Source organism: Capra hircus, chromosome 20 (genome assembly GCF_001704415.2).
Source record: "Capra hircus breed San Clemente chromosome 20, ASM170441v1, whole genome shotgun sequence".
Classification (NCBI taxonomy): Eukaryota; Metazoa; Chordata; class Mammalia; order Artiodactyla; family Bovidae; genus Capra; species Capra hircus.
This window is the reverse complement of record NC_030827.1, coordinates 2865806-2879202: the sequence shown is the minus strand read 5'-3', so window position 1 is coordinate 2879202 and position 13397 is coordinate 2865806. Positions and strand designations below refer to the sequence as shown.

Below are 13397 nucleotides of genomic sequence, written 5' to 3'. Positions count from 1 at the left end.
CAAAGGCCAGCATACAATTTGGGAAAAGAGTGAAGAAAAAGTAAATACTTCACTATTTAACTAAAAATAGCTTTAATGGAAACAACTCCAAAATTCGAGAACACTTTCAACAGCTGTTCTTGACAATTATGATGAGAATCGTGACATAAAAAAGAAAAGTTCTCACAACTGGCACATTTCAACCTTAATTTTTATTAACATTAAAATTACACACTTACACAAATTAGATTAAAAGATTTTCCTAGCATTAAGCGGTTTCTCCTATGGATTAAAATAATATGGTTCTTTTAAACTTCATTATATATTATTTTTTATTTCCACGATGAAACTTGAGAAAATGATACTGTCACCTGAATATAAAAGAAAATCAATTTATTTACTTCTATTATTTTTATTTTTAATATCCTGAAAAATTTTTAACCTAGAAGGGACATAAGGAATCCATATGTTAGTAGCAGTAACCACTAGGAAGGTAATTTCAAAAATAAAAACAACCAAATGGGAGACAAACCAAGTTTCACATTTAAGGTAGATATCAACAAGCACCAATCCCAAACACCTTGAGAAAAGATACTAGCTAATACGTTTACCATCTAAGGCAAAAAAAAAAAAAAATTTTAATAGACTCTATTTCTGTTATGTTAGTTGAATGTTTCACATATTCTCATGTTATGCTTATTATTGGGTCGGCCAGAAGTGTGTTTGATTTTAAGTAAAAATAAAAGGTACATTTTTCATTATCACCAAGAACTATATTGAATAACTAACTGAATGAACTTTTTGGCCAACCCAATATATGATTTATAATAGTATTCCAGTTTCATAAGCAAGTGCCAGTGATAACAATCAAGCAAAACAACAGCAATCTCATCAGCAGCAATCGAAGATAATAAGGAAAAGTCATACCAAGAAGAAAATGAAATGTTCAGAAATACACATGGGAGAACAAAATAAACAGCTGGAAAAATTCCCAGACAAAAGTTAATAGAAAGTTGGAAAGCTATGCACTAGAGGCTCTTTGCATGTCAAATGCCCAAATGATAATAACAACAATACTTAGCATTTATGAAACAAGTTAGAAATTAAAAGTGCTGAAAAAAGCTTTATGTAGCTCTCATAACAACATGAAAATATTGCTATTATTATTGTTTCTTAGCAAAAAATATGAAAGTCAAAGAGGCGAAAACTTGTCACAGAGGCCAGTTTGTTTTGGTTTGAGTGTCTGTTTCTTGTTTTCAAATACCAGCCAAATCATATACACATGTACACCCATGGCTGATTCACGTCAATGTATGGCAAAACCACCACAAAACTGTAAAGTAATTAGACTCCAAGTAAAATAAATAAATAAATTTTTTAAAAAAACCTCTACTAAGTCCAAACTTGTAGTCCACACTTTATGATCATTCGGCTGATACTTTCAGTATTACACATTACAGAAACTTAATATGAAATATTTTTTGACTGATTAAATGAAGTCAAGTAAAAAATATGCCACAAAGTCTATTAGAAGACACACAAAAAGACTATAAAAGAAAAGGGGAAAGACTCAATCTCTTGATACTTTGGACTTGAGACTCAGAATCTCTTTGGACTTTGGTCCAAAAGGCTAGCATGTTATTTAAGGGAAAAGGTGAGGAGAATATAAATACCTCAATATTAACTCCAAATGCCTTAAGAGAAACAATTCCAGACGCTGTGAACACAAAAATTTGAGCTCAAGAGCTAGCTTAAGAAATATTCTGAGAGAGAATACATACAGAAAGAAATTACCAAGAGAGGATCAAGATAAGATTTAGGAGGTGAAGATGTGGGAAACCCATACTCTTCACACACTGCTGGTAAAAACACAAAATGGAACAGGCACTTTGAAACACAGTAGTGCAGTTTCTTTAAATGTTAAGAATAAACTTACCTATGACCCAGCAACTTCACTCCCAGGTATCTATTCAAGAGAAATGAAAACATATGTCCACACAAAAACTTGTGCGTCAATGTTCATAGTAGCATTACTCACTGTGGTAGAAAAAGCAAAAACTACCCAAATGTCTATCAAATGGCGAAATGATAACAAGACATCACATACCTATACAAGGGAATATTATTCTATAATTAAAAAAGAAATATCAACACATGCTACAACATGGATGAACCTCAAAAACATTTTGTTAAGTGAAAGAAGTCAGATATAAAAAAACTACACATGGTAAGATTTTATTTACATGAAATATCCACAAAAGGTGAACGTTATACAGGCAGAAACAGCTTAGAGGTTGGTGGTATGAGAGCAGGACTAACTGTCAATGAGCATGGGCATTTTGGGGGTACGGTGGAAATGTTTACACAAATCTGCAAATTTACCAAAAATAAAAAACTGTACACTTAAAACAAGTCAACTTTATGATATGTAAATTATACTTCAATAAAGCTGTTTGAAGGGAAGTTAGCAAGGAAGAAAAGAGGGAGGGAGGGATTGAATAAAGGAGGAAGAAAGAGAAGGAGAATGGATTGATTTATACAGGTAATTAAACTAAGCTACACTTTTATTTAAGGATTGAACTGGTGGCTCAGATGGTAAAGAACATGTCTGCCAGGCAGAAGACCCAGATTCTATCCCCAGGTTGGGAAGATCCTCTGGAGAAGGGAATGGTTACCCACTCCAGTATTACTGCCTGGAGAAATCCACTGACAGAGACATCTATGGGGTTGCAAAGAGTCAGACACGAATGAGCAACTAACACTTTTGGGGGAGGCTTCCCTGGTGGTTTAGATGGTAAAGAATCTGCCTGCAATGCACGAAACCTGAGTTCAATCCCTGGGTCAGGAAGATCCCCTGAGGAAGCAATCGCAAAGAGTCAGACATGACTGAAGGACTAATACTTTTATTCGAATAGAAGATTAAAAGGATAACATTCCAGGCTAGAGAAAACATAAGAAAGAGCACCAAGGCAGAAATAACATGGTTCAGGAAAAATACCTCTGGTACAACTAACAGGCTAATAACAATGAAGATACAAGACTATGAGGATGGTCTACCAGTGTCAAGCTCATGAAAGGACTTTGTTGCCAAGCTGAGTGGAAACGGTATTTTAATTGATGAGCAATAAAAAGACATTGTAAATTATACTAATAAAGGCAGAAAATAGTGTCTTGAACACAGAGAACAGGCAACAGAGCTAAACAATGAAATATGTAGTCTGGGACCATATCATGAAATACTGAAAATTTTGGAGCTGATGTAAGAAAGGCAACGTGGCTTTGAGGCAACCTTCACATTTTCCATTTTAACTGACATGCCAATTATTCTACTATACATGTCAGACAGCTCATAACATTCTAATCTACTTGAGGAAGCAGGAGTAGTTAAGTCAAACTTAACCCAAGAAACTCATAAAGGAAACACATCATTTGTTGCTTGAAACTGTGTTACAGGTTTCTACTTTTCTCTTTTTTTCAAATTTCTTTTTAAGTACATTCATTCTTAATGAGTACACTTTTAAGTATCCACTTAAAAAATGTAAGTGAAAGAAACAATTTGAATAGACCCATATCTATTAAATTGAGTCAGTAATTAATAACCTTCCAAAACAGAAAACACCAGGCCTGGATGGGTTCACTGATGAATTCTACCAAATATTTAAGAAAGAAATTTTACTAATTCTCTACAATCTCTTCCACGAAAAAAAGAAGCAGAGGGAATTCCTCCTAACTCATTCTATAAGGCCAACATTACCTTAATACAAAAGCAGACAAAAACAAGACAAGAAAACTTATAGTTGAGCAAAATATCTCTTATCAATATAGAAACAAAAATCCTCAACAAATTACTGGCAAAGCAATTCAACAATGTATAAAAAGAGTTTTATATAACATCCAAGTGGCATGTATCCTAGGTATGCAAGCATTGTTCAACATCTGAAAATCAATTAATGTAATGTAATCCATCACATCAATGGGCTAAAGAAGAAAAATCACATGATCATAACAGATATAAAAAAAGATTTTAAAAAAATCCAACAGCCATTCATGATAAAAAAAATTTTTTTTAAGCAAACAGGGAAAACAGACGGGGAACCTTCTCAACTTCATAAAGAACATCTATGAAAAAAAACACAGCTGATGAATAAAATCAAAGAACTACATAAATGAAGAGATATCCCATGTTCATGAATAGGAAGACTCAATGCTGTCAAGATGTCAGTTCTTCCCAAACTGATTTATAGATTCAATTGCAATTCCAATAAAAATCCAACCAATCTGGATACTGACAAATTGATTCTAACGTTTATATAGAGAGGCAAAAGATCCAGAAGACCCAACACAATACTAAAGGAGAAAAACAAAATTGGAGGTCTGACACTATCTAACTTTAAGACTTATTTTTATAAAGCTACAGTAATCAAGACTGTGTGGTACTTGTGAAAGAACAGACAAATAGATCAATAGAGCAGAAGAGAGAACCCAGAAATAGAGCCACATAAATACATTCAACTGATCTTTGACAAAGGAGCAAAGGTGATAAAATGGAGTAAAGAGAGTCTTTCCAACAAATGGTGGCAGAAATGGACCTCCACATGCAAAAAAAAAGAAATCTAAACACAAAATGTTCACTTTTCACAAAAACTAATTAAAAATGGATCACAACTCTAAACATAAAATGCAAAACTATAAAAACCCCTAAAAGATAAAAGGAATAAAATATAGGTGACCTTAGGTTTAGTGATGACGTTTTACGAATAACATTAAAAAATAATTGATAATGTGGACTTCATTAAAATTAAAAGCTTCTGACCATAGGAATGAGAAGACAACCCACAAACTGGGGGGAAATTTTTGCAAAAGACCTGATAAAGGACTATTTACAAAAATATACAAGGAACTCTTAAAACTCAACAATAAGAAAGATTTAAAAATAGGCAAAAGATTTAGACACCTCACCAAAGAAAATATACAGATGACAAATAAGCATATGAAAAGACATTCAACATGACATGTATTAGGAAGCTATATAAGAACGGTCAAAATCCACAACACTGAAAACACCAGATGTTGGCAAGTCTGTGGGAGGATGGGATTCTCACTGCTAATAAGAATGTAAAACTGGTGCAGCCCCTTTGGAAGGCAGTTTGGTGATTCCTTATAAATCTAAACGTACTCTTTTCATACATACATACAGCACTCTCCTTAGTATTTACCCAAACGAGGTGAGAACTTATATACACACAGAAACCTGCTTTATAGCAGCTTTATTCATAATTGCCAAAACTTGGAAGAAATCAAGGTGTACTTCAACAGGTGAAATGATAAACTGTAGTAGGTGAACAGATAAACCAGGGTGCATTCAGACAATGACATGTCAGTCAGTGTTAAAAAGAAACGATCTACTAAGCCATGAGAAAACATGGAGAACCTTAAATGCATATTACTAAGTAAAAGAAGCCAATCTGAAAAGGTTACACACATAATCTCAACTATATGACATTCTAAAAAGGCAAAACTACGGAAAGAATAAAAAGATCAGTGGTTGCCAGGAGTTAGAGGGAAGGGAGAGATGAACAGTTGGAACACAGGTGTTTTAGGGCAGTAAAGTACTGTATATAATACAGTAAAGGAGGGTATGTGTCATTTACACATTTATCCAACCCCACAGACTATACAACACCAACAACACCAACACTGAACTCTAACGTAAACTACAGAGTTTGGGCGATAATGATGTATCAATGTAGGCTAATCAGCTGTAACAAAGGTACCCACTCTGGTGCAGGATGCTGATAATGGTGGATGCTAATACTGAGGGAGGCTATACATGTACAGGACCAGAGGGGTATACAAAAATTCTTTGTGCTTTTTGCTCAATTTTTCTGTGAAGCTAAAAGTGCTCCAAAAAAAAGAGTCTGCCTAAAATATGTTTGTGTATAAAGTTAAACAAAATCACATTATGACAGGTTTATAACATTTGACTTATTTTTTAAACTGCAGATTTCTCTTTTGCTTTCTTAAGCACACAAGTCCATGAGAGAATGGATAAATTCTCCTCTAGATAGTCTTCAGCCCACAGGTTTTTTGGTAGATGTTCTTTATCAAGTTGAAGAAGTTTCCCTCTGTTCTTAGGTACTTAAAGAGAAATATCAAACATACAAGACAAATGATGAATCATTGTGGGATTTGATCATTCAAAAACTGAGCTTAAAAGAACCATCATACATAATATTATACTTTAATTTTTCTGTTACACAAACATGAACCATGCGACCCTTGAGGCTAGAGAGTAGAATGAGTCAACAGTCAACGTCCAATAAAAAAAGATAACCAAAAAAAACCCCCATACCTCAACTATTAGAGCTTTGTCCACACGAAAAACACACACACACTTAAAATCTTATTAATATCTTACCTTTGAAAAACATATTGGTATATCACAGAAATAATTTTCCAACTACACTGTTTCAAGCACTGTTCATCCCTAAACACATTATTTTCCTAGTAAGAAGGACATGTCTTTCAATTTTATATGCATTCCACGTAATTATGTTACAGCATTCTGAGAACAGAGAGTAGACTTTTCCCATCATCTAGTTGTATATGAAGTTAAGACAATCACTAGGAGCGTGGACTCCACACAAACTGTGTAAATTTGAATCAGCTCTATTTCTTCTAGCTGTGTGAGCTTGCGTACATTATAGAGCCTATCAAATGAAATTTCCTCATTTATAAAATGAGGGTAACAATAGTGCCCATCTCAGAAGTCTGGTAAATAAAATGAGATAGTGCAAATACTAGTATATGGTATAGACGACTGGTCCCCACCTTTCGTCACCAGGGACCAGTTTCATGGAAGACAATTTTCCCATGGTGTGTTGGTGGTGAGAGGGATGGTTCAGGCAGTAATTCAAGTGGGGAGCAGCAGATGAATCTTTCCTTCCTTGTCTGCCATTCACCTCCTGCTGTGTGACTGGGTTCCTAACAGGTTGAGAATCTGCAGTCCAGGGATTTGGGGACCCTGGTATAGACAATAAAATGCTAGTTCTTATTATTTATTATCAAACTAAACAGATGCTTTTTTGATGACACATTTTTGTATTACACATCATCATTCATCACCACATGTGTAAAGGAGACTTGACTACTCATCTTTAAAAATGACAGAATAACTTGCAAGTCTGTTAACAGTTGAGTATATTTAAAAGAAAAGTTATTTTTAAAGTGCAATATGATTTAAAAAAGCATAATAAACCACTTACTGATATCTATTCTCTGTTCAACTGGCAAAGGACTGACTCGGCTAACAAGTTTTGAAAGACAAGTTGCTGCAAGGAGTTGAGCATAGGATGTCTGTAAAGAAATATATTTTATTTATTATTATCATATTCTATGATAGCAACTTTTCCTATGCAATATTGGTTATTTTTCTGGTTTTCCAAATTGGCAGATCTACAAGGGATAAAATATACACAGACAAACATACACATACGAACAGAAAAATCCCTCATAAGGGCGCATGAGGAAGCCTCTGCAAACAGCAAGCAGTTTAGAGGAAAAAAATGATAATGAGCAAGTTCAAACAGAATACACTTATCATGTCTACACAGTACTGCATGATCTGGCCTCTGATTATCTCTTCAAATTCATCTGGTTCTTCTCTTCACTATCCTCCGTCCAGAACAGCCCTCTTACCGTTCCTTTCAATGTCTTTCCTACCCTGACCTCTCCTCTCCTTCAGATCCATATTGGCTGTATTCACTCTGGCCACTAACTGTCTTAATGAAGCGTGCTCAAGCCTTCAAAATCCTGTTCAGTTATTCACTATATCCCCGGCAATCTCTTGTAAAGGCAGTGCTTTCTTTTTTATTCTCTAGATGAGAGGTCAGCAAACTAAGCCCTGTGGATCAAATCCTGTCTGTTCTTGCAAGGCCCATGAGCTATGAATGGTTTTTACCATTTTAAACAGTTGGCAAAAAATATAATAATAATATTAATACTATTTCATGATATGTTAAAATTACATGAAATTTAAATTTCAATCCATAAACAAAATTCAATAGAACATAGCCACACTCACTCATTTACACACTGTCTATGTCTGCATTCAGACTACACCAACAGAGTCAAACAGTTAGAACAGTATATGGCACTCGGTGCCTCCTGCTGCTGCTCAATGCACTATAAACTTCTAGATGTACTTACTAACTCTCACAGCATATAAAGTACCATGAGTATCACCATGACATGACATGTACCTTTTATTATTACCAGCACATATCTGTCATGTCAAAACAAGAAAAGATAGGAGTAGACTTCAAATGTCTAACTTTTAAGGCACAGTGAAATGTGGATTATTTTGTTATTGAATTAGAGAGCAAAGCAATGTGCTTTTTATGCAATGGCACTATAGCTGTCCTAAAAGAATACAATATACGCTGACAATATCAGACTAGGTACTCCTGCCAATATGCCTAACTCACAGGGAATCAAGTCAGAAAAAGAAGAAAAATTTAAACAGAATGTATGTAACACGGAAATTTCTCTACAAAATAATAAAGACTACAACCAAAGTTAGGTTTTGAAATGGCTTACTTGTTAGCCAAGTGAGAAAGGCCACTTACCAACAAAGAGTTAATTAAATCACCATTATTTTCAGTAGCCAAAGTTACACATGCAGAAAAAATGAATTTCAGACTACTTGCCTTTCAATGAGAATAAGGCCCGGACAGTTGAAAACAACAGAGCAACATCAAAATTCAATTTCAAACCAGGTGAAAGATTTGGAGGCTCTCCTTAGTTCTTTATGAGTTGACAGATGTTATCAACACGTACAGCTCATACTGTTACCAATATGATCTGCTTATTCTAGAACCCAATGCTAAATTTGAAGCAACTAAAGAATTAATCTTCATGAAGACTCTGCATGAAACTACTGGGCAGAATATTTTCAAAGAAGCTGAGAAAATACTAATTTGTACAACCTAAAGTGGTTGCTAAAACGTGTCACAAGCAATGGTAAAAATATATGGAACAGAAAAGGCTTAGCTGGACAAATTTACAAAGCTTGTGAAAACGTAAGAGTCTAGAGTCTGGTTATTCATCTTATTATTCATCAGTAGTCACTTTGTAGTAAATATTTGAATCTATCATGTGTTAATGAATCAATGGTATTAACGGTGGATTTTAATTCACTTTCATGAACTCATCTTCGGTTCTGACAATTCCTATCGGAAACAGAAGCTTAGCCTGGCAGTGGTAAAGTCTTACCATAATTTTTTTTTTTTTTTGGCTCAGGACTAAGACTGAAAATTTTCTGAATGAGAAGAACCATCTTAATCCGCTATTGTTAAACATTAAATGGCTTTTGAAATTAGTTTTCGCTGCACACTTGATAAGTCTTTTAATGAATTCAACCTAACGTTACAAAATTATATAAAAGGCAAACAGTGCTTAGTACTAATATGAAACTTAAAAATGTAATAAAGTCATTCCAATAACAACTAACACTGATTAAATCACAAATAATATCAAGCTGTTTTATACACTTTCCACACTGTCAAATGTTAAAACAAGTAGCCAAATCTCTATTCCTGAGTATATTTTTGGAGTTCAAACTATGTTTGAAACAGCACATTTTCTAGGCCTTGATGTAAGTGCAAAGGAAATTTCAAAATCCATTTAACTGAGCAATTCAGGCACCTTCACCTAACCTTCAACTGGAAGTGATTAATCTAGAATATAATCACATCCTAAAAGGCAAATATCAAGAGAAATTTTAATGTAGTTTTATACATGCCATCTAAGTGATGAATATGCTTAATTAACATCATATGCTCATAAACTGATATCAATACTTGGCAGTACCCATCTGTTGAAAAGACATTTTTAAAGATGAAATTTGTAAAATCTCTTTACAAATAAGTATTAACATATGGACATTTGCAATCAATGCTAATGACAGGAAATACCAACTCTGAACCTTAATTAAGCAAAATGTTATCCCTAAAAGAATAATTCAATTCTTTTCATCAGTAGACTTACACTACAGAAAACTGTACTCAATTGTAATTATTTTAAATTTCATCAATAAAACTTCATGGAAATTTTTTTCTCTCTTCTGATAGGCATATTTACAAAACATCCTTGATTTTTCATCTTGGTCCACAAAGACTAAAATATTTACAATCTGGCCCTTTACAGAAAAAGGCTGCTTTTTTCCAACCTCTGCTCTACAACCTCTGACTACAGTGCCTACCACATCGTTCCACAGCTCTTTATTTAAACGTCTACGCCTTCTCAGATAAACCATGAGTTACTTTAATGCATGTAGATAAAGCAAGTAGGTAATACAGTGCCTGCTTTTACAATAAAATATTTGCTAAGTGATGCTGAATGAATGGCTATGAAACTCTATAAGACAGGAAGGCAAGAAGGAATCAGCATTCCTCTGAATCATTCCTTTACATTTCAGAGTTAATTACAATCTGCTTCTTCCACCTAGACTTTTTTAATTCCAACTTTTTAAAATATAACTTTTACCACTGATAGAAGGGGACCAAGAGGAATCAAGAAAGTATTTCGATTCATGCTATTTCTACCTCCTGGGATCTTTCCTAAATATTCTTTCTAGGCATTCCAATTCTTTGCAGTCAAATAAACCACAGTAAAAAGACACGTGGTAATACGTATCAGTTAACCGACACTGCTAACCTACAGGCATTGATTAACACTGACACAACTGAGCGACTGAACTGAACTGATACCTACCGATCTTTCATTGTTAATTGCTATTATCAGATACTTACTGTTCCTTGTTCTAATAAAAGTTGACACTTGCTGAGACATTCTGGGCTGTCAATAAGTTCCAGGAGCGCTTTCTCAGCCTCTATTCTTTGTGTAAGATCAGTCCCTATGTAGAGATGAGTACACAATGCTTCCAATTCAGCCAAACTCTTGAGAAGAAAAAAAATTAGCATTTTACTTAGTGGAAAAAAAATAAATAAATATGTTAATCACAGGAAATAAGAGATGCAAATATCATGAATGTACTCATCAAGTCAATAAATACTTATTGAGTTACTTCCACTTACTAGGGGTTAGCATTGAACAAAAAAAAGCTCTCAATTATTTAAATTTAAATTGATAGTTCTGTGATGGAAAAGAAGTACAGAAAGAGGGGGACTTGCCTAATTCAAGGAGTTTAAAAAGGCATGCCTAAAGTGGTAACATCTATAGTGACCAGAAAGGACCAGTCATGTGAAACAGAAAACAGTCCAGACAAAGAACAGCATTTCCTGGGGTCCAGAATAGAGCACAATCATCTCAAGGCACTAAACGATCAGTATGACTGGTAAACGGACAGCAAGGAGGAGATGCCAAATGAAGGTAAAGAGATGAGTGAGGGGAACTACCAGGTGCAAGTTGCAGACATTATGTCAATTTACATTCTTTTTCAGACTCAACAGCTCCATCTATATAAAAAGATATAAATACACACTGGTGTAGGTCTTCTGAACTAGTGACTCATTGTGCTGCAGGTGAACTCTGGCATGATTCTCAGGAACTATGACTTAACCCCATGTTACTTATAGCCAGCGATCATATTGCAGATTCTATGTTATAGATACAAGGAATAATTCATTGCGCTTAGCATTAGAAAGAACACAAATAACAAATACTGGCAAAAACGTGGAGAAAAGGGAGCCCTCATACATTGTTGGTGGGAATGTAAAGTAGTGTAGCCACTTTGGTCACAGTAGGGAGGTTCCTCAAAAAACTAAAATAGAACCATATGACCCAGCAAAACCCAGGATATATATCCAAAAAACCTAAAAGCACTAATTTGAAAAGCTACATGAACCGCAATGTTCACAGCACGATTTACAACTGCCAAGATATGGAATAAACCTAAGTGTTCAAGAGCAGATGAATGAGTCAAGAAGATGTGGTACACACACAAACACACACATCAGCTCAGTCACTCACTCATGTCCGACGCCTTGCGACCCCATGGACTGCAGCGCTCCAGGATTCCCTGTCCGTCACCAAATCCTGGATCTTGCTCAAACTCATGTCCATTGAGGTGGTAATGCCACTCAACCATCTCATCTTCTGTCATCCCCTTCTCCTCCCGCCTTCAACCTTTCCCAGCATCAGGGTCTTTTCCAATGAGTCAGTTCTTTGCACGAGGTGGCCAAAGTACTGGAGTTTCAGCTTCAACAGCAGTCCTTCCAATGAATATTCAGGATTGATTTCCTTTAGGATGGACTGATTGGATTTCCTTGAAGTTCAAGGAACTCTCAAGAGTCTTCTCCAACACCACAGTTCAAAAGCATCAATTCTTCAGCACTCAGCTTTCTTTATAGTCCAACTCTTACATCCATACATGACTACTGGAAGAGCCATAGCTTTGACTATACGGACCTTTGTTGGCAAAGTAATGTCTCTGCTTTTTAATGTGCTGTCTAGGTTGGTCATAACTTTCCTTCCAAGGAGTAAGCGTCTTTTAATTTCATGGCTGAAGTTACCATCTGCAGTGATTTTGGAGCCCCCAAAAATAAACACTGTCACTGTTTCCACTGTTTCCCCATCTATTTGCCATAAAGTGATAAGACCGGAAGCCATAATCTTAGTTGTCTGAATGCTGAGTTTTAAGTCAGATTTCTCACTCTCCTTTTTCACCTTCATCAAGAGGCTCTTTAGTTCTTCTTCGCTTTCTGCCATAAGGGTGGTGCCATCTGCATATCTGAGGTTACTGATACTTCTCCCGGCAAACTGATTCCAACCTGTGCTTCATCCAGCCCAGCATTCTGCATGATGCACTCTGCATAGAAGCTAAATGAGCAGGGTGACAGTACAGCCTTGACATATCCTTTCCTGATTTGGAACCAGTGTGTTGTTCCATGTCCAGTTCTGTTGCTTCTTGACCTGCATACAGATTTCTCAGGAGGCAGGTCAGGTGGTCTGGTGTTCCCATCTCTTTAAGAATTTTCCAGTTTGTTGTGATCCACAGAGTCAAAGGCGTTGGCGTACTCAATAAAGCAGAATTATTTTGGAACTCTTGCTTTTTTGATGATCCAAAGTATGTTTGCAATTTGATCTATGGTTCCTCTGCCTTTTCTAAATCCAGTTTGAACATATAGAAGTTTACGGTTCACGTACTGCTGAAGCCTGGCTTGGAGAATTTTGAGCATTACTTTGCTAGCGTGTGAGATGAGTGCAATGATGCGGTAGTTTGAGCATTCTTTGGCATTGCCTTTCTTTGAGATTGGAATGAAAACTGACCTTTTCCAGTCCTGGCCACTGCTGAGTTTTCCAAATTTGCTGGCAAATTGAGGGCAGCGTTTTCACAGCATCATCTTTTAGGATTTGAAATAGCTCAGCTGGAATTCCATCACCTACACTAGTTTTGG

At 35.5% G+C, this 13397-nt stretch overlaps 1 protein-coding gene across 1 annotated transcript in view; it reads right to left on the bottom strand.

The window, feature by feature from the left end:
• Positions 1 to 13397, bottom strand: part of RANBP17 (RAN binding protein 17) — a 356127-nt gene that overhangs the window by 329891 nt on the left and 12839 nt on the right. The window contains exons 2-3 of the mRNA XM_018065634.1: positions 10791 to 10937; positions 7245 to 7335 (exon numbers count right to left, since the gene is read on the bottom strand). Coding sequence (XP_017921123.1) covers positions 7245 to 7335; positions 10791 to 10937 — 238 coding nt within the window. The remainder of the gene's footprint in view (positions 1 to 7244; positions 7336 to 10790; positions 10938 to 13397) is intronic.